The sequence below is a fragment of the Poecilia mexicana genome, unplaced genomic scaffold, assembly GCF_051168715.1.
Source record: "Poecilia mexicana isolate PSO_F unplaced genomic scaffold, ASM5116871v1 scaffold_6, whole genome shotgun sequence".
NCBI lineage: Eukaryota > Metazoa > Chordata > Actinopteri > Cyprinodontiformes > Poeciliidae > Poecilia > Poecilia mexicana.
Window position 1 is genome coordinate 2,467,799 of NW_028263375.1, and position 27,122 is coordinate 2,494,920.

General features: G+C 40.5%; 1 protein-coding gene across 2 annotated transcripts; it reads left to right on the forward strand.

Annotated features, from left to right (window-relative positions):
- Window positions 1-51: 51 nt before the first annotated feature.
- On the forward strand, window positions 52-25,575 carry LOC106907582 (E3 ubiquitin-protein ligase RNF19A-like). 2 transcript variants are annotated; one of them, XM_088006054.1, is made up of 10 exons: window positions 52-343; window positions 14,816-15,809; window positions 18,965-19,173; window positions 19,834-19,978; window positions 20,490-20,652; window positions 21,626-21,740; window positions 21,978-22,139; window positions 22,907-23,120; window positions 23,204-23,347; window positions 24,497-25,575. In XM_088006054.1, the coding sequence occupies exons 1-10, from the start codon at window positions 223-225 to the stop codon at window positions 25,269-25,271; spliced, it is 3,042 nt and encodes a 1,013-aa protein (XP_087862180.1). In that variant the 5' UTR covers window positions 52-222; the 3' UTR covers window positions 25,272-25,575. The 2 variants fall into 2 exon arrangements, with proteins under 2 accessions (XP_087862180.1, XP_014828863.2); XM_014973377.2 differs by lacking the exon at window positions 52-343 and having other exon boundaries at window positions 14,817-15,809.
- Window positions 25,576-27,122: the final 1,547 nt, after the last annotated feature.

The window sequence follows — 27,122 nt, forward strand, 5'->3', positions numbered from 1 at the left end:
GTATTACAAATACATTAGTTGAGATACAACTTACTTCCAAAAAGTGAAGAGTCCAGAGTCCGTTCGCTTCGCGACACAAACTCTCGCGATACTATTTGAATTTCCAGAGCTAGAACGAGATCAGCGAACAACAGAGCAATCTCTTGTAGGAGCTGTTGTCGTTCGAAACGGGGCTGCTGGGTGGGACCGAAGAAAGGGGAAAATAAGTGCCTCTCTCAGCGTATGAGGAATTCACGGCACAGCAGCTGGGCGAGTCATAAGTCAGGTTCACCTTTCTTAAAACGCATCACGTCTGGTGTTTCCCACGGTCTCCAGAACAAGTGTCACTGGCAACAGACGGTAGGTTCTCTCAACGCGTTTAGCTAAGCTTGCTAGCCAGCTGCTAACGCTCGCTGTGTAGAAGTTAGTTAGCTTTGTTGGGAGTCTGATGGCCGTCACTGAGGCAAGCTGTGACCTATGAAAAATGTCCATTCTCTCGTGTGTTTTTACCGTGTTTGCCGAAGCCTGTGTGTATTTGTACGTTACATATAGTTAATAATTTCCATCAGCTGTTGTCAAACAGTGAGCTATGTAGCTACCTCAGCAAACATTCTATCTTTGCTGAGAAGTTTCAGCGTAAGAGGGGTGCAAATCAAAACAGCAACAGTTGATGCCTCGATAATTTTTAAAACATCAGATGACTATTAAAACATCAGATGACCATCAGGTAACCCATCACCGACGACATGGAAGGTCGGTCTAAAGTTCTGCTTTAGTGATTTTTATTTATTTATTTGGTTACATATTTAAACTCTTCGAACAGCCGTAGTGAAAGTCACGATTTCGGGGGGTTGCGACGTTACCGCACTACGTATGTAAACAAATGAATTTACGTCAAAAGATCTTCATTATGTTATTGCTTTTCTTTCCTACTTTGACTCTTATACAGATCATTTGATCAACCCTTTTTTTAAAATAGTTATTTAAATTGAGAAGGTACCGCTTTTGATGTGTTGTACATAAAACCTTCATATGCTAAGTAAAACCAATCACCTGTTGATACCAAAATAACGGTTTGAATATTAATTATCCCATATCCATCCTTGGAACTTGGGTACGCTTCTCTCAACCACTGCAAACTGCCGGGAACAGATTTGCACGGTTAAAGGGAAAGTTTTCTAACTTTATAAAACTGCTTTCTGCCTCAGTAGTTATGATTTTTATAACATTACTTTGGTATTTGAGAAATGGAAAATGCATGGGGAGTTAGACAATTGAAACTTTTCAAAAAGTCAAAATTTTATAATTGGTTGTTGAGGTTAAATGTCAATCTTGAATTAAATATGTACTTGGTTTTTACTTAATTTCCTTTTGTAAATGAATTATTTATTGTCATATGATATGGATAAAAGTATACAATGAAATTAAATGAAAATGTTCTTTTCCTGAGGAAACTGATCTCTGATTGGGTGTAGAGAATCGCTTGTATTTCTTTTTGCCTGAAAAGCTGGCATAAACTCTTTCCAGTATTAATCTCTGACCATCATATTTATTCCCATCAGAGTCACCAACTCCTGTACTGAATGGTGGACAGTTATCATATTTTCTCTGGGTAATATGCTGTTATCTTCAAATTCAGTAGTAAGATTTTAAATTGTTTTTTTCTTAGTTTTTTTTTATTTCCTTATCACCAACCTCCCTGGAAATAAACAATTATCTAGTTATTTATGTTGACATGGTAACAGTTGAACAATAAAAGTTGTCTAGAAAAAGTACAGCCTATCGTCATCGTTTGGATGTTCGAATCCGCTTCCTAAGAACACAGTGGTTTTTAACACCATACACCTAAGCTTAAATTAAAGGTCATTGGCTCGCCATGCCACAGCCTGTGTGCCTGTGTGTGTGTCAGGACCTGTGTGTGACCTCCCTTTATTGGTTGATGATAAACACAGCTGCAAGACCAGAAAGTAAGAGGTCACAGCAGTGTGTTGATTCTGACACATTAAATATTTTTAATTTGGTTAATTGAAAATAATCTTATTGCTTAAAGACTCTCAGTCATTTTTGATTCAGTGCCACAGATGGACTTTTTTAATCCTTTATTTATACAGAAAAAAAATCTCTTGATACTCGCTGTCTCATTTTCAAGGGAGACCTGTTACATATGTCACAAAAAAGAAACAAAAAAAAACAATCAACTGTTTTAAAATTATTGCTATTTGAGATTTAACTGTTTACTTAATAAAGAGTACATATTTTTCTCTAATTTTCTGCTATAATACAATAGAAACAGTCCTGATTGTCACACAAAGGTGAAATTTAAAAAAAAAGGGGCTAGGCACACCACTAAATTGTATAGCAAGCTTTATTATCCCCCGTAATAGCTAATTTGGTTTATTTATATAGCTCCAGTTTACAACGAATGCCATTTCAAGGCATTTAAGCTCATTTCTCATGTGGTTAAAGGCGGTCATCCATCTCTTATTCCATGACATCACCACATGGGGCTTCGCAACGACTCGCAACTAAAGCGACTCTGCAGCTTTTCCAACTACATTTTAGTTTGGGGTCAGATGACTGTGTGCATCTCTCATCAATAGTTCCAAACCAGAGTAAGCTATCCCATCATTTTGCTTTAGATGGTCTATGGCAAAGATGTGAAACTCCAGTCCTTGAGAGCTGGAGTCCTGTGGCTTTTGAATATCTCTCTGCTTCACATAATATGGTCATTGGTAGGACGCTGGGAAACTTGGCTATATGTTGAGGTTATTTAGTCATTTAATTCAGGTGTGTTGGACCAGGGACGCTTTGGAATGTTGCAGGACAGCGGCCCTTGAGGACTGGGGGTGGTTTCCTCTGCTCTATGGGCTATAAGGTATAAGGCTCATGTGTTAATGGGGTAATATTGGGTTGTCAGGCAACCTGCTTACCACCGTTCTTATGACTGGTGTCATGTTTGTGTTTGTATTCTACAGTATGAAGAGCTCATTTAAAGAAATGTTTACTCCACGTATTGCTAATACCTGCTTCACTCTGCGATTTTTGTCCCGATTTCTACCTTCCAACAATCTTAAGGATCCCCTGATTATTGGGATGACTTTTTTTTAAGGTTTTATTGGCTCTGGTGACCTTTTATTTGATAGTTAATTGATAGGAAAGTGGGCATTGAGAGAAGGGGAAGACTTGCAGCAAAGGTCACCAGGCCTGGAATCGAACTGGTGCAGCAGGGCCGAGCGCAAATCGTGACACCGCACCTACTAATGGCACTTCCGGTAGCAGGTGTCATTACGCGCCACAAGTGCCACTGTTTTCGGGTCTAGCTGTCAGTGTTGCTGCTGACTTCGGCTGACCTTGGCACCTCTTACTGGCACTTCCTGTGACACCTGCCATTAGTGCCACTGTTTTCGGGGCTAGCCGTAAGTGTTAGCTTACGGACACTTACGTAAGCTAACACTTGGCTAAGTGTTAGCTTACGTAACACTTCGGAAAATGGACTACATATCCCATGATGCTTTATAACTAGTAGAAGAAGAACTTGAAGACAGACGAAGAAGAAAGAATTTAATAAGAGTTTTTTTTTTTCAGAAAGACTTATGTTAGCTGAATTCCTACACTTTTTCGTATATCATTATGTATGATTCGTTCATCCTATTTATTCACTAAAGTTCATCTGAATAATCCAGCCGACTCCTTTCGTCTTTGAATTAATCGAATACACAGCAGGTATCAGGGATGCCATTGGTTTCGGCACCTTTGCAACAGCTGAGTCTGGCTTCCACTAGAGCTGCCGTTAGGTGTCCAGGATGTTTCAGAGCTGTCACAACTGGTGCCGATGTTTTGGGGGATGGCAATGACAGTTTTTGGAAAACATGTTACTTATATTGCCTGTTTATACATTTTTTATTTCAATGGTAATTGTATTGGTTGAATATTTTTGACTTAATTTAATTGAAGGAAGATGGCCAAAGTAATTGAATCTGCCACTGTCACTATTACAGTAGAACCTGTTGAACCCCGTTGGGTTGCCAGATAGGGCTTTCGCCAAGATGGAAATACGTAGCAGTTGTGTAAAACGTATATTGTAGAAATTAATAAAGTTTGAAAAATAATTTTTAAGCGTAATGATTATAATTTCTCATGGAGGAATAATAAGTTATTTGATCCTGATGTAGTAAATTCACACGTTGACTAAACATGAATTTTACAGAAGACTTCAAATGATTTCAGAGAGGGATTTTATAAATATTTTAGTTCTTGGCTATTGAAAACTTAAATTATGTTATTGCTGTTTAAAGTATTAACATACAATGGCTAATAACTATTGACAAATCAATTACTATGCATATACTTTGTGACATAAAATTTAAAAAATGTTGAAACATATCTGCCAAATAAAATATGTAAACAGCACAATTTTCTTTGAAAAAAGCATTTGCAACTTAACTATAACCCAAAGTAATTTTTATTTCCAAAAATATGTAACAATCTTGTTCTTAATGCTGCTTAGGATTCACACATTGTCAAAGTTTTTGAGGTGTATGTACTTTGTGTTTTGACTTATTATTCAATATTAGTCTAAAAAATTTCAAGGTGGTTTAACTTGAAAGTGAAAGTCCTCCTGCTGCCTTGAAAATGCTATTGAAATGCATTTTGTAGCTCAGATTTTAGTCATTCTCTCATCTTTGAATAAGAAAACTTTGAAGACAATGAACAGAACCAGAAACAAACACGGAGAAGCAACCTTCATGTATGCCACACAAATCTGTAATGAACTTGGCAAATAATGAAAAATAGCAGAGATTAAATTTATTAAATAATAACAAGTAATAACTCTTTAAAACTGGTTAATAGGCATTTTTGGAAAATTATGATAACATGTTTTCCAAAAACTTTGCATTATCTTGAAAAAAAACACTGAAAGTTATAGTGGCTGCCTGGTCTATTAAGTAATAGACCAGGCAGCCACTGTAACTTATGACATCCTGTGCACTGTCATGGAACCATGCTTAACATAATGTCACTCTGGAATTGTCAATATCTCATGTTGCCACTGTCACTAATATTAACTAATAAGTCAATATTAGTGAACTTACCCGGTTTAATAATCAATAGCATAAGCATAAGGTCATTGTATGAAAATAATTATAATCTGCAACTGACAGGAGCTTGTCAGCACTGACATAACATGGCGACCGAGTGTCAGTTGTAGTGATAGGTACGTAGTGGTAGCTATTATCAGCTGTTGAAGAAGAGGTCCCATCTGACATGCATCCAGTGCAGGAGTTGTCTTTCTCTGTTAAGTCTGAACACTGGCTGTATATTTAAATATGTATGAGAATTATGTTTTAAGATATATTTTATTTCTATTTGTTTGAACTAAAGTTATTCATATACTATATTCTGTCTGAAACAGATAGAGAATGAGGTTAGCAGCCTGTGGCACCCATGGCCACCTTACTTGTGCCACCTTACCCAGTGGTAAGGTTACTACAGAGTAAGGTGGCACAAGTGACACCTTATGGCAGTTGTCAACATGTTTTCACTGAGGCTCTTTATTGGAAATTGAAATTTGAGACTGTATAAAAAATAGACCAGGCCATATTTGCTTTTTTGAGGGAAAACAACACTTAAGAGGAAATGCAATACTTTGTGCCAGATCCACCATTGTTTTCATTAATTATAAATTCATTCATATTAAATCTGACACAGATTTAATATGAATCTGTGTCATATTAAATCTGACACAGAAGCTGTCACCAAAGAATATTCTATTCCTATTCTATTGTTTTCCCCACGAAGCATATTTAAATATGCTTAACTATGTATAATACAATTTAAAAAAATACTTTAAAAATACAATTGTTTATAAATATAGCTGCTTGTATAAGGTTTCCAGTAACAAAACAGCGTGTTATGAAAGATTAAATGCTCAAATACGTCATTGTGCCTGTCAAACGTATAACGCTGAGTGGAGCGGTCGACCGCTCTAAGATGGCCGCCCTAAATCTCGTCAGCGAAAATAGGCGAGAGCGGTCCGTGAGGTGTGGGAGGTGCCAGTATGAGGTGCCGAGGTCAGACGAAGTCGGATGAAGTCAGACGAAGACAGTGACAACACTGACCGCTAGCCCCGAAAACAGTGGCACTAATGGCAGGTGTCAGAGGAAGTGCCAGTATGAGGTGCCGAGGTCAGCCGAAGTCAATGACAACACTGGCAGCTAGCTCCGAAAACAGTGGCACTAATGGCAGGTGTCAGAGGAAGTGCCAGTATGAGGTGACGAAGGCAGTGACAACACTGGCAGCTAGCCCCGAAAACAGTGGCACTTGTGGCGCATAATGACACCTGCCACCGGAAGTGCCGTTAGTAGGTGCGGTGTCACGATTTGCGCCTGCTGTCTCTCAACTGGTGACGGCCATATCGAGGACTAAGGCCTTCATATGTGGGTTGTGCTTAACCCCTGCGCCACCACAGCACACCAATCGGGATGACTCTTAATTTGAGCTTAAGACTATTCCTGCCATGTGGTGTGATAAGAGTGACCTGGTCCTGGAATGGAAGGATGGATGGATGTTACGTGTAGCCAGTCAGAAAGCGAGATGACGAAGACATGGTTGGGAATCCAACATAGAAAGAAGTCAAAACAACCACCAAGATGCACCCAAAAGTCCCATATAGTTTTTTTTTTTTTCCTCTGTTACATATGATCCACAAACTATCGCCAAGTCTTACTCCCAGTCAGCCATGTTTGTTTACTCTGAACTCATGCTTGGTCTCAAGATTTTGAGTTTTACCTTATGACACAGGTGTCAAACTCCAGTCCTGGAGGGCCACTGTCCTGCAACTTTTAGATTTGCCTCTGCTGCACCACACCTGAGTAGAATGATTAGGTCATTAGCAAGGCTCTGGAGACCTTATCTACACAAGAAGGAGGTAATTAAGCCATTTCATTCCAGTGATTTGTACCTGTGACACATCTAAAAACTGCAGGACAGTGGCCCTTGAGGACTGGAGTTTGACACCCTGCCTTATGACATTCAAATTGTGTGAAATCAGTTTGTATGTGGCTTTACCACATTGTATGACCAAACCTGCTATTGCTAAGATTTTTTTTATTGTTGTGTTTATGAGTAGGGTTTATCAAGTTTTGAAAATCGACCAACAATTTCTTGCCATGTGAACTGGGCGATTAGTGGAGAACTTTCAGGTTCCAAATGTTTACTGTCTTCTGAAAAACTTTTCTCAAGATACTGTCTCATTATTTAAGCATGGGTGGGGTGTCTGTCTGGTGTCATCCTAATCTGTTTACAGCTGTTTCAAATGTATGATGAATTTACTAGTGCACAGCTCACTACGCGGCAGAATGTTGTCATTGTGGCCCGAAGTGCTAAGCATGTGCTGAGTTTTGACTTTCCTGCTCTGTAGCCACGCAAGCAATACTGACCACATGTAGGACACCACTTAGTTAAAGTTTCCACCCAACCCATCAATTTTTAAGTGGAGAGGATCCCAATTTTGTGGTCCATTTCGAAGCTGAATTTAAAAAGAAAAGTTGACCGTTATCACTTGTAACTGGTGTTTACTTTACCTGCTGAAATTTAGACTTTAGACATTTTCCCGATGTCACTGTTTAGCATCACTGCACACTGTCTGAAAAACATGATGTGCTGGATGGCCAGCTGTTTACTGAAGCTAATGCTGCTGAACAGCAACAAATGAAACATGATCAATATGAACAAGGAGTAGGTTAAACAGAAACAGTCTGTACTGAGAAGCTTTGAACAATAGATCGAATGACTCAATTTTCTTTAAAAATCACGTTGATGCTTTTATTTTTATCAGAAAAAATGGCATTTACTGCTTGCCACAAAAGTACTAAATATAATATCACTGCATGTAATGTGTTTATTGGGAAGGTCTGCATAATCTGCAATAAATGTTAACAAATTGTTTAAATGCCACACATTAAAGTATATGCATACGATATGCTTTATTGATCTCCAAGGGAAAATTGCTTATTTTTTGAGAAGCTACCACATCCAAAGTGTTAAATATTAGTAAATACCAATATGACCATAAGGAATATGAAATGTATTTTAAAATATATATTTTCATTAATTCTTTCTGTACCTGTGATATTTGATCACACTTGATAACTGAATTTGGATGGTCTTTATTTCTATGCTATGTTCAGCCCATAAGTGAATAGGAGTTGAATAGTGTTACATGTTAAATTGGTGTTGAGAGTTTGGAACATTTTATTTGAGGTTGTGAATTTGTTTGTAGGTTTTGGAATGACTGTCAATGTTAGCTTTAATCTAAAAATGTTATTTATATCTTAACAGACAACATCATGTTTGGACCACAGGAACATTAAGGATTTATGATTTTTGTATTTGTAAAATATTTTATTCAGAAATGTCTTTAAAAAAGTTCAGATCCACAGAAAATTTAGACATGCATGTTTAACTCTGACTGCAACCCATTCAGTTCCCCCCCCTCTCTCTCTCTCTCACTCACACACACACACACACACACAGATTTTTGTGCTGACTCACCTGTTGACTAACTTTTCCCCTTACTGGAAATTGGAGGTAAAACTGATGTTGGCCAGACTCAACCCAACCAGTAAGACAGTGATGTTGAGATGGAAATGAATTTTATTTATTCATCTTTATTAAGTAGCTGGATTAACAAAACCAAAGTTAATAGTAAATCTCTAGACTAACTCTTTGCACTTTTTTCTTTTCTCAAGTTCACCAACAAAAGAAGTTAGGCTCACCTTAATTTTCAACTGCATTGTATTTGACGTCAGTTTTACAGCTTCACTTTCTTTTTTTTTATTTCATTGTTTATGAAGGCAATATTGACTTATAAAAGATTAACAATCTAGTAAACACAGAGTTCATTTGAAGCAGAATTGTATAAGACGGGTAACTTACTGAAAAACGGTTTAAAGTGCTTCAATGAGCTGAAATTGTAATTTAGACCTCAGATTTTTTTTTATAACCCCACTAATGAGAAAATAGGTTGCACCTTAGATACCTGCATAGACATATTGTCAAATGTTAAAGTGGTCCAGCTATGTAGTGCATTATGCAGTAACTTTAAAACTTTTTCATACTTGAATACAGTTGTTGCGATGGATTTTAAGTGGAACAGACTTAGCAGCCCTGGGTTGGTCCTGTTCTGAGTATGAGCTCGGCGCGTCGAGGCGTTTTTAAGTTCATCTGTTTTCTTCCAAACGTGCCAAATGATTGCAATTGAGCAGCGCGACTGCTTCATAGTGTCTTCCTGGAAGCTGAGCTCTCTCAGCTGAGCAGAAATACCAGGATGCTTACCTCATCGCTGCCCACGCCACCTTTAAGAGGAGGGATGGAGAGAGGAGGGGAAGTCTGAGAGCTGAGAGGAGGGGCGGCAGCTGGGGACTATACTGGCTTTGTTGCCGTTGGAAACTTTTCTTTCTCTTGTCGGCCTGCTCCGCCTGCCTTTGTACGTTAACAATGCCTGCACTGTTTTTTTTTTGTTTGTTTATTTGTTTTTTTGCTGCCGTTGTCGTTATTTGTACCGTTTGATCCTTTGTTTCGTGCGGGGGGCAGATTCTCAGCACAATGGTCAGACAAGCTTTTACTTTTAATTTTACTTAAAAAATGTTTTCGGTATTTTTATTTTTAATTTTTTTACCTTCTGCAAGTGTTTCAGCCATTTTATTTAATGTTTTAGGTGCAATTTAATGCAACCTATTACTCCAGGCGGTCAGTGTTTCAGCTTCTGTGTGTAACGTTCAAACCCACATCAGTAGGCAGTCCTGCAGCTCGCTTGCCAGAACGTTGCTCTGTGTCCGATCGCGGAGCGTTTGGAAGCCTCGCCTGTGGAGCCTCATTTGCAGAGGCCCAGGAATGTGCAGAAAGGCAACATTACACAGGAGACCCCAGGACAGGAATGCAGGGAGTGACTCCCACCGCGAGAGTTCACTGGCTCAGCTGTTTACATCCGTTTCTGGACGCTCTTCGTTCCAAGACCTTAATTAGCAGTTGTGTTTTGACTGGCTGTTTGTCTAACACATCGGTTTATTAACCTGATTTGACAGTACTTGATTCTTCTTGTCAAAGTTAGTTCATACTTGTGGTTTTCCGGTGTTGTTGCAGGACAGGGGTACAAATGAACCGTGTGAATGTCAGTCAGCAGAGGTGAGTGTTGCTGTGAAACACTTGGTCCAGTCATTTAAATGAATACTTAAACGTTATCGAAGTCGTGATAAATAGAAAACCTCCTCTGAAGAAGAGGATTTTTTAATAGGCTGATTGATCTGGTTTGTGATTCTCATGGTTGGATTAGTGGTGGAACTGTATGTTTAGTTTATGAAAAGAAATGCATAAGAAATTTATCAATTAATCCTATGATAAATTAAAATGAGCTTTATAATTTCTGTTTTGATTTTTTTTTTTTTTTTTGGACAATTTTGTAGAGAGATTTCATAATCCATTTAATTTATAGTTTAGGTTGTGTGCGTACCTTTTATTATGTCCATTTAAGTGGTTTTATTTTGGATGTTTAAAATGTCTTAGTGTTAAGTTTTACAAAATTAAAGTGATTGGTCTTTCAAAGGGAAAACTTGAGTTATTTTCACCAAGTCTCAATATATGACTTGGAAATTGTGTCAAACTAACAATATTATTGTTTATGGCAATAAATACTGGGAGAATTTACCGCATAGCAAAATTTGTTATTGTTGCAGACCCAATGATGCATGAATACTAGTTGATTTCCCAAAATTAAGGAAATCCTTCCTGACTGATTCATCGGTGCACCCCTGTTTTTTATTTTCACAAATAGAGTGAAGGCTTCACAATCACAAACTCAGGCTTAAAGGATCCACAGTTGGTGTAGAATATGCCAGTCCACGTGTGAGAAGTCCCCATATTGTAGATTGAATGTAAATTCTGCAAACAGCAAATGGATAGACACAAGCTTTATTCAATCAGAAATATTTTTGCTTTTTTACTATATCTAAATATTCTATGTGACTTAATATTTAAAAATGTAACAAATATCTATTAAAAAAATAAAATGCAACAGTTAGGTCATGCTAGATGAAATCTTAAATCAGCTATTTATCATCTAGATTGTGGTAAATAGATATAAGCAAAATACTAGCATTAAAACCTGCTACAAAGAAGAGTAGCATGAGCAACACAAGCTGGATTCATCTGCTTTACAGACCAACTGCTTGTGCTTTGCAAACATAATTTTAAACAAGTGTTGCTCTAATAGGAGGTGATGTGTGGGACTTCTTTAGTTTCGACACCTTTCTTCTGTTTTTGTGGCCAGAATTATTTTCAAACAGCCAACTTTGTGTTTTCTTATTGGCAACAGAAAGTCTTGTATCGTTACTCCAGCCTAGCTAACTAGTAGTGTGCATTCAGTGGGGGAGGGGTAGTGTCATAAGCAGGTATATTTTATTGCATAACTTGACGCTTTTCTCAGACCTTTAAGTTGCTGCATCATCAGTTTTCATCACTAAGACATCTGATTAGCACAAGTCTTGTTGACTCAAACCCATCATCCATATAGCTGTTATGGGATGCTTTGGGGAATAGTTGGTGTTGTCATGCCAGTCTCCTGTATAACTTTTTGTCAGTGCTGTGTTTTAATGTTTTTGCTTACCACTATGTAATCGTCACTTGTTATTAAAGTAAAAGGCCTTCACCAGGGGTGGGATTCCTGTTTGAAACTACTGTAATTGAAAGAAAGAAGATGGGAGAAGAGAGATTTTGGATAAAAGCACTTGTTTCTGAGAGTGTGTAGTGGTGCTAGTGTGTGAAGTTTGGTTGCAGCAGCAGAGTTGCTGTGCTGAGATCTGCTTTTGATCTTTTCGTAACACAGACTGACAGGTTTGTGGGGGCTCTCTTTACTGTGCTTTCAGCAAAACTTTCTAAAGTGTGCACAGGCACAGAAAGACAGGGAACATGCTCAGTGCGTGTCTAGCTTGGGACTGTGGTTCCGCACCCCTCCATTTAACGGTCTTCAAGTACTATTTCAGCTCACACACTCGTATATATACTTTCAAATGAATAAAGCAGTTTCTAAGAAGGGATTTGTTTCAATAGATTTTTTTATGTGGGCACAAAATAAGTATTTGATATCACATAAAAACAGGACTTTAGTTCCAATTCCAAAAGTCAGAAGTTTCTTGTAGTTCTTGACCAGCTTTGCACACACTTCAACTGGAATCACGGCCCACTTGTCCATACAAGAACCTCTCCAGATCTTTCAGCTTTTGGGGCTGTTGCGAGGCAACACAGTTTCAGCTTCCTCCAAAGAGTTTAAGGTTCAGGTCTGGAGACTGGCTAGGTCAGTGCATGACATTGAAAGGCTTCTTTCAGAGCCACTCCTTAGTTACCCTGGCTGTGTGTTTTGAACCGTTGTCCTGCTGGAAGACCCAGTCACAACCAGTCCTCAATGCTCTTACAGAGGGAAAATCTCTCATGGATGCATATTCTCATCCATCCACCTCTCAATATGATTCAGTCACCCTGTCCCCTTGGGAGAAAAGCATTCCCAAAGAATGATGATTCCACCTGCATGGGTTGGAATGGTGTGTTGTTCTTCCTCCAAACACAATGACTAGAGTTTCAACCAAAATGTTCCATTTTCGGTCTCCTCTGACCTCCTGACCTTGCCCCATGCTTCCCCTGGACCATCCAGATAGTCATTGGCAAACTTCAGGCTTGGACATGGACTGGCTAGAGCGCTGTAGGATTTTAATTCATGGTGGCGTTGTGTGTTACTATGGTAACATTCAAGACAGTGGTGCCAGTTCTTTTCTGGTCATTGACCAGGTCCTCCCGTGTAGTTCTGGGTTGATTCTTAAGTCCCTCCCCATTTTTGGGGCTGGGCATCTGGCACCCCACTAGCACAGGCAGCGCTAGTGGCGCAACAGCTGCAGGGTAAAATGAATACTAATTTTTATAAGCATAGAGGAAATAAAAATCTCACAGAGGGTGCAAGGTGTTTGACAGACTTGGCTAAATTATAATAACTACATTCCTTGCAGTTAAGAGTTGTACATTGAATGCACTACCAGTTGTTAATACAGACCAAATTTTAACTGCAGCGTCTGTTAAAAATACAAACTTCAACACCTCAACTGCACATTTAAAAGTAATTTCTTACCTTAGGGGTAGTATTGACTTTCTGCACGTAAAATGTATTTGATGGCGTGCTTCCTTTTATTATGGAATGTACAGTTTGTTGCCTCGTGTTAAACAGTACTTGAAACCGGATAATAGTCCTAATCTTCAAAATAGTTAAGTCTACTCTCTTTTCCTTCTGCTGCTGTTCACTGTTGGTTGCAATGTTCCAAATTTTCAAGTGGCTAGATGACGCGCTCATCAGATTAGCTCAGGAGGAGCCCGACTCGACATAGAGACGCATGCTGAACATATTAAGATAACACAAGTAATTGCTGTCACACAGGAAATTGAGAAATTGCCTGATTGAGCCTCCAGATACTGAGCCTTGTTTCTCATAACATCTTGAACAGTTCTGACTAAAACTCAACGTGGCTTCATAGGAAAAGCTTCAGCTCTGTCAGAGGTAGGATGTTTGTGTTGCCCAATGTTTCCAGTGTTGCAAAACTAGATTTGAAGTTGAACGAATCATTTACCCATGCTTTAGTGAGCTTTTGGACTTCTGTTTATCCTTGCAGTCATTCAGCTGCCATTATGGACTGAAGGACAGGATGTGTTGCTATTATTGAGTGTTTTTGATGTTTGTACTTTTTTTTTTAACAAACAGGTTATTTGGCTATTTTTAAAAAGGAGGCATAATGGGTTCAGTTTAAGTACTTTTTTTTCCCGCAGATTAAGTTTAGTTGGCTTGTCGCAGTAAAATTGCAACTGAAAAGTGGTCTAGTATGGTGCAACTCACTTCCTCCCGCCTGCCTTTATCAACGGCTGACGGCCAAGGCCTCGTCACTGTTGATTTTAGTGGCAGATCAGAGCGCCATCTCTTTGCGTCACTTCTGTCCAAGGTTGTCTACCTCTTGTTTTTTCTTTTGCTTCTACGGTTATGTTCTGATTAACTGAGCAAACGTGCACTTTCTCAAGTTATAGTGTTGGTCTAGCAAAAAAAAAAAAAAAAACTCTGCTTAGGAAACCCTGAATGAAACCCTCGCTTAAAAGCTCTTCATCAAGGCAGACTTTATCATCATGAAGCACTAGACCGAGGCGCGAAGGTTGACTGAAAGATAAGATTAAAACGTTCCCAGGAGAATACAAAGGTTTCAGTACTGACAGTTAAAGGCAATTCTGTGATAGAATGTGTTTACTGTGACTCAATGAAAATATGTTAGACTGTTTCTTACTTGTTAGATCAGCTAAGAATTATTTTAATAATGTTTTTGTCTATGAGAAAATAATTGGATATTCAGTATGTCAAAATTCAGGTTTTATGCTGCATATTCCAGTAGGTGATCAGCTCAGTCAGAAACAAAAGATACATTGTGTAATCTGCACATTTCCACATACACAAACAGCTGTTCAATACAGAAAATGCCAATTAGTAAAGTTTCCCTTCCTTTTGGTGCCCCCTCTAGCGCAGCACACATGTGTAGCATTTGGGAACATGCACTGCTAACTGCAAGACTGTAAATGTTATAGTGTTCAGTATTTTAGACTTAACACACCATTCAAGAACACCAATAAAGAAAGAAAGCTATAGTTCATAGCTACTTTTTGTGGCACTCAGGATACTCAATAAATTATATTTGTTCTCATCCTCTCTTTACTTCCTCCTGTCCTTGTTGTGTCTCACACCCGTTCTCTCTTCTGTCCACAGCTCCTGTTGCATCTTTTCTCCCTCGTGACCGCCACCCCTTAGCCAAAATCCGGCTGTTAGATGTGACGTCGAGGTTGATCAGGAGAAGTCACCATGTCTTAAACGCCGAAGGGCCCTCTGGAGCCCTGCCCCCCCACCCCATCCTTCCCTCCCCCTCCCCCTCTCCCATCCACCACCTCACCCCGTCCCCCAGCCCTCTCCCACTCCCCCACCTCTCCACCCACCTGCGAGACAGGCTGCCCAGTGCTGGCTCCCCACCGGCGCACCTCTCTCCTCCTCCCGGGGAGATGAACTCACAGAAGCAGCAGCAGCTGGGTGCTGGAAACGTCGGGGTCATGGATTCTGACCGCGACCTGCAGTCTGCCACTTCTTCCATCTCTCTGCCGTCAGTGAAGAAGGCCCCGAAGAAGAGGCGGCTGTCTCTGGCTTCTCTCTTCCGAAGACGAGGCCGGGACACTAAATCAGGCCACCAGCAGTCCAGGGACCTCCAGCACCCCGGGTCAGGGGGCATTGTGGGAGTGGACGGCATCGCCAGCATCGAGAGCATCCACTCTGAAATGTGCAACGACAAGAACTCGGCCTTCTTTTCCGCGGCGGGGACAGGAGCCGCCTTCGCCGCCGCCGCCTCGTTGTCCTCCGCCTCAGGGCCTTCTTATGCTGCTACCAGCTCCTCAGCTAAGGCTGGGGGAGCAGCAGGGGCGGAGCTACTGGAGTGTCCACTGTGCCTTCTACGCCTCTCCAGGGAGAGCTTCCCCGACATCATGACGTGCCACCACCGCTCCTGCAGCGACTGCCTGCGCCAGTATTTGCGCATCGAGATCTCGGAGTCGCGCATCAACATCAGCTGCCCCGAGTGCGCCGAGCGGTTCAACCCACACGACATCCGTATGATTCTGGGGGACCGAGTGCTGATGGAGAAATATGAGGAGTTCATGCTGAGGAGGTGGCTGGTTGCAGATCCGGACTGCCGCTGGTGTCCCGCACCAGACTGTGGGTAAGCAGCCGGAGCAGACGCACTTCATACAAAACACTTTGTATTAAAATCCATTCTGAGAGAACCTGTGTTGGTTCTTTACATGTAAACAACCAAACCACATCACTCTGTGAGCTTAGCAACAAGATGTTACTACGTTAATATTTCTGATAATTGACTGATCACTAAATATTTTGAGCATGTTGTTGGCTCCAAGCAGCAAATGTAAATATCTTCATTGTGTAAAATGGACGAATACTGTTTTTGAGGTCATTCTTCTTCCTCTACCACATTTAGAGCAAGTAAGAATTTTAAGTTACTCTCAACCATTAGTGTTTATTCATGTGCGCAAACTGATGTGTAGCTATTTATTTGAACTGTGATCTTTGAGCCAATCCTGTTGCTATGGCATCTAAACTTTTTTGCGCCGGGGCTAAAATGGCCCAGTTGAGATTAGCCGGGGGGCCAAATTTTCTTGCAAATAAAACGAAAAACTGTTATTGGGAATTACTAAAACAGGATCAGTTTTTGACCACAACTCCAATATTAATATTCAGTTTTCATATTGGAGCATTCCTGCTTTTACTGAAAAAAATTGGAAAGTGTAAAATCACTGCAACTCTTAAAAAGGGTGTTGGATATAATTGGTTGGTTTTAATGAAACAGTCATACGTTTCTTTTCTTTTTTGTCTATTCTCAGCCAGAAGTTTCTACTTCTGGGTAAATACATACCAGCCAGACGTAGAAACTTCTGGCTGGTATAAATTTGATGAATGTGAATTGGAATGTTCTTCCAAGTCAGTATTTGTCTTTTATTAGGTGTTGTACTCCAAAACAGAAGATTTTTAGGTGTTAACTAACATTTCCAATTTAAGAAAAAATCTGTCACTAAATGTCTGTCATATTTAAAATCTAACTATTCAGCATTAATCTATATCAGCTCTAAAATTTATACCGCATGAAAGTGTTCAGATGGGTGTAAATGTCCCCTGTGGACCAGTGGGGTCCACAGTTTGGACCCCACTGGTGTCCGGTGTCTGTCTGGGCTCACATGGAAGCCCTCTGTCTGGGCTCTAGACAGGGATCTCAGTGTAAATTGATCCAGAGCAGAGGAAGTCTCCCAGGCCCTCAGTGGCTCTGTGATTAAACATTAGCCCTGAGGTCAGGCCCAACTGCTACACAAACCTCCAGAACGTCATTTAAGCCCTGAAATGTGACTCGCTAGTAGGGCTGTTGTAAACGAATATTTTAGTAATCGAGTAATCTATCGATTATTCTTACGATTAATCGAGTAATCGGATAAAAAAAAATTATAAAATGAAATATTGGTAAATCTGGCATAATACCGGTGTTACTATCAGATATCAATATCAGTCCAATTTTTCATATTTGAGCATCCCTAACAGTTGCTTTATTGTAGTTTAGAAAACTAACCTGTAACAATAATAGCTCACTTTCTAAGTTAACCAGAAGAAAAGTTATAGAAAAATCTGAAATTATATTGAATTTAATAACAAAGAGGCAGGCTCACAAATATGCTTATAAAAAAATGTCTACAATCCAGCTTTTAGTTTATGTATTCATCTTCAGTGAGTTTAATAGATTAATTAAACTCACCTTGCCACCTAACGTGTCACGCTTTGGGTTTGAAAATACGGGAAATGCCGCCTGGAGTGGGAGGAGAGGGCGAATGAACGAACGTAAGATGGGTGGAGGGGAGGAAATAGACCAGCGGACTGACGAACCGTTAGACCGGGGGACGAACACGGGGGGAAGCAATACGGGATATTTACGACACCTTCACTGGTCACACTCAGAAACTCATCTACCAGCCATGTACGATGCGCTCCGCCACCCGTTTCTTCAGACCGGGATATGAAATTTATTGTGCGGTTCGTCGGTAAAGCTACATTTACACGGTAAGCATCAGCTACTCAGCCGCCCGCCCTGTTCAGGCTATCCGCTCACCTCAGCGCTCTTCCCGCTGTTCGCTTTCAACCAGCAGCCCCGGAGGAGAAATGCTGCCGTACTCCAGGCATTCCCCCAGTCATTTTAAGGATGCTTATTGGTTCCCCAAAAACGATAAAAAGTCGGGCATTATCATCAATCAATAAAATTCCCACGGGCCAATCTTGAAGATCGGACTTTATGCCGCTGAGACTTAGCTTTTGTCAACAACTCAGAGGCGGAAGTGAGAGCTCCGCGCAACGCAAATGAAGTCCCGGCCGGAACACGTGCGCTAACTAATAAAACATAAATTAACGAAGCTTCGAGGCAGGTAAATTTTCCTCGAGGAATTTTAGTAATCGAGGTACTCGAATCATTCGAGGAATCGTTTCAGCCCTACTCGCTAGTGTTTAGCATCACTTTATGGGATCGGATTGAGGTTGATGATTAGCAGCCTCCCTGAATGGAGCATCACTCCACAGTCCATGCTGTTTTAAATCTGACCTTTAAAAACAGTTTCAAATATTCAGTGTGCATTCATACATGAACAGTATAAATTCATTACACCTAGCTTTATTTTTTTCCCATGATGCAAAAAATGTTTGTTTTTTTCTCAACAGTCCTGATGGATTAGAGAAAATTTCTGTATCGATCGTATTGAGCTGTAGAGTTTGCAGGTCAAAGTATAAAATATAGACCAGAAGATTTATCACAATATTTTATAGTAGTATTGTGATTACAATAAAAGTGACGATACTATTTATTACTAATTTTTCAGGTAAACGGCATAGCAATCATGGCTCCACAGATACAAATACAACTCTTGAAAATACTTGCAACCCATTTCTTTTATACATCAGTCATATAAAGAAGTATTGATATTTGTTGATACAACCAGTGAAAAAACGGTGGAAAAATAGTCAAGTTAACAATCTTAACACAGACAAGTTTGATGGATTTTAAACATTAATTGAAATTTATTGCGACAATAAATCAAAATCCTTATAAGAAATTTATCATGATTAGTGATAAATGATATGATACAATAAATACCCAGCACTATTTGCAGTTGTTCACAAAAATAAACTCTTTTTGCATTTTTATTTTGTGCCAACAATTATATTTAATGTATAGCAAACAGGGTCCCATAATACTTTTTTTTCCCCCCCAGAGTTGTGACCATCACATATTGAAGCGATTTATTTATTTATTTTGTTGCTGTTTCCCAGATATGCAGTGATAGCCTTTGGCTGTGCCAGCTGTCCAAAGATCACATGCGGCAGGGAGGGCTGCGGCACGGAGTTCTGCTACCACTGCAAGCAGCGGTGGCACCCCAACCAAACGTGTGACGCGGCACGCCAGCAGAGAGCCCAGAGTCTCCGCTTGAGAACCGTGCGCTCGTCCTCCCTCAGCTACAGTCAGGAGAGCGGTGCCGCAGGTGGACTGCTCCAGAAAGCACACAACCACGTCCAGCAACTTAGAGAATTATTAAAAAGTTCATTTATTTCACTTGGCAAAACACATTATATGGATTAAATACACATAAGCTAATGTTTTTAAGCCCTTAACTTGATTAGGATTTTCTCCCTACAGTAATGAAAAAAACACCATAGAAGATCAGAATGTTACATGAAGCTAATTAAAATAACTTTTGACTTTGATTTTAATAAGCTAAAATCTTTATTTTAATGATTAAAAAAATATTTTTGAATTAAATAGTTTTACATCAATAGTATTCTAATACTTCTTTTATAATTGAATCACTTTATGTATTATTTTCAAAAGCTCGTTTTAAGCTGATGACTTAAAACGAAATGTGAAATAAATCAAAGCAAAGCTATATATCAAAATAAAAGGTTAATGTTTTTTCTTATATTCTATTTTTTCTTTTACTGTTTATTGGACTGTTTTAGTTCATGATTTATCAGACTTTTCATCAGTTGAGTATAAATTTGGAGCTCGGCAGAGACCAGCTGTCCAGTGCTGCTAAAGTGTAATGCTTGTCTGGTCTATTTATTTCCATTTAGAGCGGCGTCTCTGATGTGTTTTTTTTTTTTTTTTTTTTCTTTCCTGTCCATCATGTTCTGTTTTGTTGCAGCCGACGACATTAAGCCATGTCCTTGCTGCGCCGCTTACATCGTCAAAATGAATGACGGGAGCTGTAACCACATGACCTGTGCTGTCTGTGGCTGTGAGTTCTGCTGGCTCTGCATGAAGGAGATCTCAGACTTGCACTACTTGAGGTAAGAATCGCACGCCAAGTCCAGAACAGTCAGTTTAAACAGTAAGGAGAGGGTGTTTTTTAATCGGGTTGAATTGCAATCAACTTTGAGTTGAGAATGTTGAACGAAAATGTTGTTTCACGGTAGGAGAAACCAATAAATCAACCTTGATTTGTCTTCATTTTGGGAAATCAGCGATTGCCTGATACTGACATGAGAAACCGATGTTAACTTCCTCCACAAACATCTGAAAGTCAGCTTCTGTCCCTTTTTGCTTTTTATGTATGTGTACAGTTAACAGCAGTCGGCTCACTGTGGCCAACTTGACAACTTTTCTTGCTATATTTAACAACTTTTCAAACAAACAGTAGCCAGAAAACTGCAACCGACACGCTCCTGATTACTATTGAAATTCATCTTCTGTTGTGTTGATTCACATCTTGTATGTCTTTATCTTTTGCCTCTGTATTGATGGGTCATATAATATTTTCATCAGTGTGGTGAAAGTTGACCGTTGTGCTGCTGGTTTCAGTCCGTCAGGCTGTACGTTCTGGGGGAAGAAGCCTTGGAGCAGGAAGAAGAAGATCCTTTGGCAGCTGGGAACACTAGTGGGCGCTCCTGTTGGAATTGCACTGATTGCTGGGATAGCCATCCCTGCCATGATCATCGGCATACCTGTATACGTGGGCAGGAAGGTGAGACAGAACAACACCGAGGGGAAATCTTTCCTTTTTTCCTGCTTTACTCATGGATAATTTGCAGATGAATCTGTGTGCTTGGTTATATCCAGATATTTTCCACTTAACTGGTCTGAGTATAGTGAATTTTTATTTCTGTTGCAAACTGATAATTTAGTCTAAGGACATTCTTGCGTGAGGAGTTATAGTTTCTCTTTCCAATAATGTGGCGTTACTAAGACTCTCCAGAATCCCCCGGTGAAGCCTGCCAAAAGAAGAAACCAGAGCCAAGAGACATTTCTTTCCTTCTCTAAAGTAAATAAAACAATGTCTAGACTCTATGGCTGCAACCAGGGATTATTTTAGTTATCGATTATTCTAACAATTAATTCTGAAGTTTCTTAGCCTCTCAAACCTCTTCTGTTCAATAGTAGAAATGCATTAAAATATGAAAATAGACAAATTCAGCTCCATAAAACCATAGTATTGCCTAAAATGCAATAACAGCATTTTATAGTGAAAACTTTTTTTTTTTTTTTTACAAAAAAAATAAAAATAAAAATCCTAACATCAGCGTGTGAAAAGCTCAGCCCTTGAGTTTTGAGTTGAACACATTTACAGACAAAGAAGTTTTTTTTGTCTTCGATGCGAAATGTTTATATTTTTTGTACAGTTTTTGGCTTCATATTGACTCGATATTTTGAGAGTAAATGTCCTCTTTTTTTTTTTTTTTTACTCTGCATACTTCAGTTAGTGATTAATCGATACTGAATTAGTTGATCATTTCAATAAATGGATTCATCACGATTAATTGTTTCAGCTCTACTAGATTTGATGAAGACTGTCGGGGTTTCTCTACACAGCTCTGACCAACCTTTAAGAAAGTCGCTCTTAAGTCATGTCCTGCAGTTCAGCTGGCATCCAGTCAGAATGGAAACAGCCTGGCAGTTACAGGGTTAAATCTCCCTCATGTCTGGACTGTTCCTGTCAGATCCATAACCGCTATGAAGGCAAGGATATTTCCAACCATGAGCGGAACCTGGTGATCGCTGGTGGCGTGACGCTGTCTGCCATCGTGTCTCCTGTGGTGGCTGCAGTCACCGTCGGTCAGTCTCTTCCTCTTCCTCTCTCTCTTTCTTCCTCATCTGTATCTTCACATCTTTATTGACTTTTTGGCTTGTGGCTAAATATCGTCCTCAGCTAAAGTTTGTTGTTTTGAGCCAGAATCTCATGAAAATTCCATTTTCTGAGAAAGATTCAGTCTCTCTGCTGCTGCCGTATTGTTTTTATTATGAAGACAGCTGGTTTCTCACATGCTGGTCTCTCTCTGGCCCCTCCGTCAGGCATCGGGGTCCCCATCATGCTTGCCTACGTCTACGGTGTGGTGCCCATCTCTCTGTGCCGCAGTGGAGGCTGCGGCGTGTCAGCCGGGAACGGAAAGGGAGTTCGGATCGAGTTCGATGACGAGAATGACATGAATGCTGGCAACGGAACGGCTGCTACCGGTAACTTTTACTGTTGCTTCTCAGGCTGAACCATGTGCTTTCCTGATGGGACTGAAATGTTCGATTGGGTTAACTGTAGGGTCAATCAAAACTATGTTTTATAAAATAAGCAACAATTTCATTTCAACATCTGTTTTTGCTGCTAGTTATTGAATAAATAAGCATATGAGCATATTCGTTGCCCATTGCTGCGGATGTCACTTGTGCGTCAGGTTTTATGGGCTTACCAGAAACGCGCAATTCAAAAGTTCCAGCCGCAATTTATCACGTGTAAAAAAAAAAAAAAAAGACAAACAAAACAAACATTTGATTAATTGCACCTTAAAAACTTATTTTGATATTTATTTTGAATAAATTAATAAAAAAAATAAAACAATAAGTGAATCTTCACACTTACACAAAAAGCTGTTTTGGAACATAAAGGTTAGTTGTTTTAATTACACATTTACACAATTTAATTCTCAGCCCTTTATACTATCCTTCAATGAAACACTTTTATCAAAATACATGAATATATAGAACATCAATAGTTTAAATAATACATATGTGCTATTGACATGTCTCCTGACCCCACTAGGGACAAGGGTGTACAGAAAATGGATGGATGGATGGATGTATGGATGGGTACTATAGACATGTCAATAAACATATACTGCATTTGTTCTTTCATAGAAAACATAATTTTATTACCATATGCAATGAATCAAAATCAAAAGTACAAATTATTGCTAATACATTGAATTATTCCTGTGTCATCTCCTCCATAGATACGACATCGGTAGCTGACACCAGGAACAACCCCAGTATCGGCGAAGGCAGCGTCGGGGGTATGACGGGCAGCCTGAGCGCCAGCGGCAGCCACATGGACCGCCTCGGCACCGCCAGGGACAACCTGAGCGAGACGGCCTCCACCATGGCTCTGGCCGGAGCCAGCATCACCAGCAGCCTGTCCGGCAGCGCCATGGTCAACTACCTGCACAGGTGCTGTCCGCCGAAAGCGCTTCAGCCAGCGCGCCGTCTCGCTGTTCTGTTTCCGCTTCACCTAAAATGTGTCGCCATCTCAGGATGGAGGTCCAGGCCGACGTGCAGAAGGAGCGCTGCAGCCTGAGCGGGGAGTCGGCCACCGTCAGCCTGGGCACCATCAGCGACAACGCCAGCACCAAAGCCATGGCCGGCTCCATTCTCAACGCATACATGCCTCTGGACAGGTGAGCGAGGTTTTACCTCATGTCTCTACTGAAGTATCTGAAGCACATTTGCTGGGCTGCTTTACATGCTGCTGGTTTTCTGTTCAAAATACTACAATCTAATCAGTGAATGTGTTTTCTTTAAGGATGAAAACACCATAGAATCGTAGTTGAACACACACCGACTGTGCTGTTATCCTCTTCATCAGGGTTCCTACTGGTGTTTAAGATTCTTGAAAATGCTTCAATTCCAATGAGGTGTTTAAGGTTTGGAAAGTGCTTGAATTCTGAATAAAGTGACTGATGTTCAAACTGATGAGTTTGGTAGTAAAGTTCAGTCTAATGCCTGATTAAAGCCTAAATTTGGAAAACATTAATTTTACAGTTGAAGGTAGATATTTTCATATACCTAATAATAAGACATTTTTTCTCACCGTCTGAAGTTAACTCAGATAAAACTTTTCTGATTTCTATTTGATAAATACAAAATGTGGCGAAAACTTTTTAAATTTATTTTTAAAAATATTTTTCACACCTAATGGCTTAATTATTTATTGATCTTTGTAACTGAAATAAAGATAATTTTTTTTATACGTTAAACAACGTTATTGAAATTGTGAGATTTCTTTGTTAAATTAGTGTTTATTTTCTCAGACCAGTCGTGTGTGTGTGTGTGTGTGTGTGTGTGTGTGTGTGTGTGTGTGTGTGTGTGTGTGTGTGTGTGTGTGTGTGACATTTCAAACATAAAATTTCAACCTTTGTGAAGTTGCCCTCCCCACCTCTTTTAAATCAAAAGAAATTGATCTAAATTTTTTGTGCTATATTTGTGCTGGTTTGTGCAGATATAATATATATAATTTTTTCATTTCTGAATGTTTTTATTAATATCTTTAAAATGATAGCAGCACAAACACACCTTTGACACACCTTTTGATTAATTTGAAGGACGACAACATTTTGTAATACTTTAGTTTAAAATGCATCATGAGACATTAATAAATGATATTTTATAATAGAGATTTGAAACTGTATTTTTTAAATTCATTTATATTGACTTTATCTCCTAAGTGTGGTGCTGTAAAGGTTGGTAAGCTTACACTGAAAGAGCTTGAATTTTGCTGTGGAAAAAGCTTTGAACCCTGATTCATGTTCTTCCCCTCGTCCCTCCAGAGAGGGAAACAGTATGGAGGTCCAAGTGGACATCGAGTCAAAACCCACCAAGCGACGGCACCACAGCGGCGGCAGCAGCGCCGACGACGGCGGCAGCGGCTGCAGCAACGCCGTCGGCCGCTGTGGCTGGAGCAACCCCACGGCCGGGTGCAGCTCCTCTGAAGGCAGAGGGACGGCCGCCAAGTGGGCCAAAGAGGCGTCGGGCTCGTCCTTCAGCGCCGGCAGCAAAAAGAGCAAAGGCAAGCTGCGCAAGAAGGGAGGCGGTGGCACCAAGATCAACGAAACACGGGAGGACATGGACGCTCAGCTGCTGGAGCAGCGCAGCACCAACTCCTCGGAGTTCGACTCGCCATCGCTGAGTGGCAGCCTGCCCTCGGTGGCCGACTCCCACTGCAGCCACATGTCCGAGTTCAGCTGCTCCGACCTGGAGAGCATGAAGACGTCGTGCAGCCACGGCTCCGGCGGCGGCGACTACCACCTGCGCTTGGCCACCGTCAGCCCCCTCCCGGAGGTGGAGAACGACCGGTTGGAGACGTGTCCTTCCCACTGCTCTCCTCAGTCCCCCACCTCCACCACCTCCTCCCTGGGAAATGGCACGGACCTGTCGGTGCTCTGCTTCGTCACGGACGAGAACATCAACATCACGTGTGCCGGCGAACTGGACTGCAACAGCGGAGAGCTCCTGAAGGAGCATAACAACAACCACCACCAGCCGCAGGACGCAGCCGCGCCAGAGCAGCAGGCCAGGAACCCCTGCTTACACACTGATATTTAATAAACTCCGTACCTGAAGTGCTGCATTCACTTTATAGATCACCTCCTTTCCTTCTTTAAGCTAACAGCTGCTGCTTTACAGTTTTGGTTATTCCCTAGTAAGAGATGTGTCTTGTTAGGATGGAGGTTTTCCATGGGAAGCAGCTTTTGAGTAAAATTGTTACTAGCAGCCATCTGAAAGTGTTAAAGTTCCTCCTGAGGCTGTTTCTCTGTATTTGTCATGTTTCACATAAAGCTGTTCACTGATTGGCTGCTGCATTGATCTGTAGGTCAAAATAAAGTTCTTCAGTTCATCTCAAATACAACGTTAAATAGATCTGATTTCCTGAGACAAACTGAGCGAGGGACCAGGCAATACGACTTCTTGGTTTGTTTTCTTCCCCCTAAATGTAAAAGTGACTGTTTTTGTGACTGTTTTGAATATATATATATATATATATATATATATATATATATATATATATATATATATATATATATATATATATATATATATATATATATATATCTCGACACTGAACCGTTCCAGCTCTGAAATTGACCTTTACAACGCTAAGATCTACCGAGGGAGATGGTGCTCCACTGCTTTTGGTTCTGTAGCTCGAATCTCTCAAGTGTCTTTTAGTGCCAAGATAACTTTGAAAACTTGGGCAGAATTTAGCTCTGGGAAAGGTTTGAACTGATTTGATAATAAAAAAAAAAAAGGTCTCTGGAAGGCCGAAGCTGTAGATTTTGCTTAACCCTCCCGTAGTTTAAATCAGCGCTCAGGTAGAGTGGCAGATGTCACTGTCAGGTCAACTGGGAAGCCATTGGGGGCGCGGCCCGTAAATATACATTGAAGGGGTAAAAAAAAATTCTGGTGCACACGAGAATGTTTATTTTTTCCTTCAAAGTCCATTTACAGGCCCAGTACTTTCCAAAACCACAAAAAACCTTCGTTAAAGCGTACTTAAGGTCAGTGCGACCCCGCCTGGACAGCGAACAGCGGGTCCACTCGACCTGTCTTCGGACTGCGGGAGGGTAACATTACCCAGCGGTTCGGTCAGCTGACTGAAATTATACAAAGAAGTGAATTGTTTACTGTTTGAGCTGATTTCTGCTGGACGATGCTTTGGCCTCTCTGAGAGCTTTGATATCTTAACTCATGGTGCCTTCAGGAAGCTGCTCGTGTTCCTCTCCGTCGTCTTCTGGAGTCCAAACAGGAGCGAGGAGAACATCGTACTTACAGCGGAGTGTGTGTTTGCTAGAGGCGCGCCCGTTCACACTGAGGCGGAGTTTAACTGAAGACTTTTCAACAGCCTACCAAAGACAGCACTCAGGCTCTTGTTAGTTCTTTGACTCTTCAGCTGCCGACAGTAACGAGGACCTTTTTTTTTTTTTTTTTTTTTTTTTTTTACACCGTGGGGATGAATGAAGACATATGACCCCGGTTCTCTCCCACACACACATACACACTGCTGTTTTTACATGTTCCACTAAAGCTACGCAAATAAGTAAGGCTCCAGGCACCTACACTGTTTCCTGTTCTGCTGACGCAGAGGTTGATGGGAATGTGAGTTTGTCTTGTGATTCGGGTTTGTTTTGCCAAAACGGTGCTGCTGAGCAGACTTGAAGTCAGTTTCTTCTTTTATTCCTTCTCCCAAACTGTTCTGTGGTCTGCACTGAGGCCGCTGAGCTGGCTCTGGTGAACCTCTACTAGCAGTGTGGTTTTGACCCAGGTCTGTTCTGGTTTGGTTCCGTGGATAAAGCCTCATGGCTGCAGATCTCCCTTCATCAAAGCTAAGATTTTTCTGCTCATTCTTCCTCTTTTTCTTGGTTTTAACCAAAATAATTAATGTTTTGGTTGTAATTT

Coding starts and splice junctions, on each gene's coding strand:
- LOC106907582 (XM_088006054.1), top strand. CDS start 223: ATGAGGAATTCACGGCACAGCAGCTGGGCGAGTCATAAGTCAGGTTCA. Junction 19,174..19,833: donor TCAGGAGAGCGGTGCCGCAG/GTGGACTGCTCC, acceptor GTTTTGTTGCAG/CCGACGACATTAAGCCATGT. Junction 22,140..22,906: donor CAACGGAACGGCTGCTACCG/GTAACTTTTACT, acceptor TCTCCTCCATAG/ATACGACATCGGTAGCTGAC.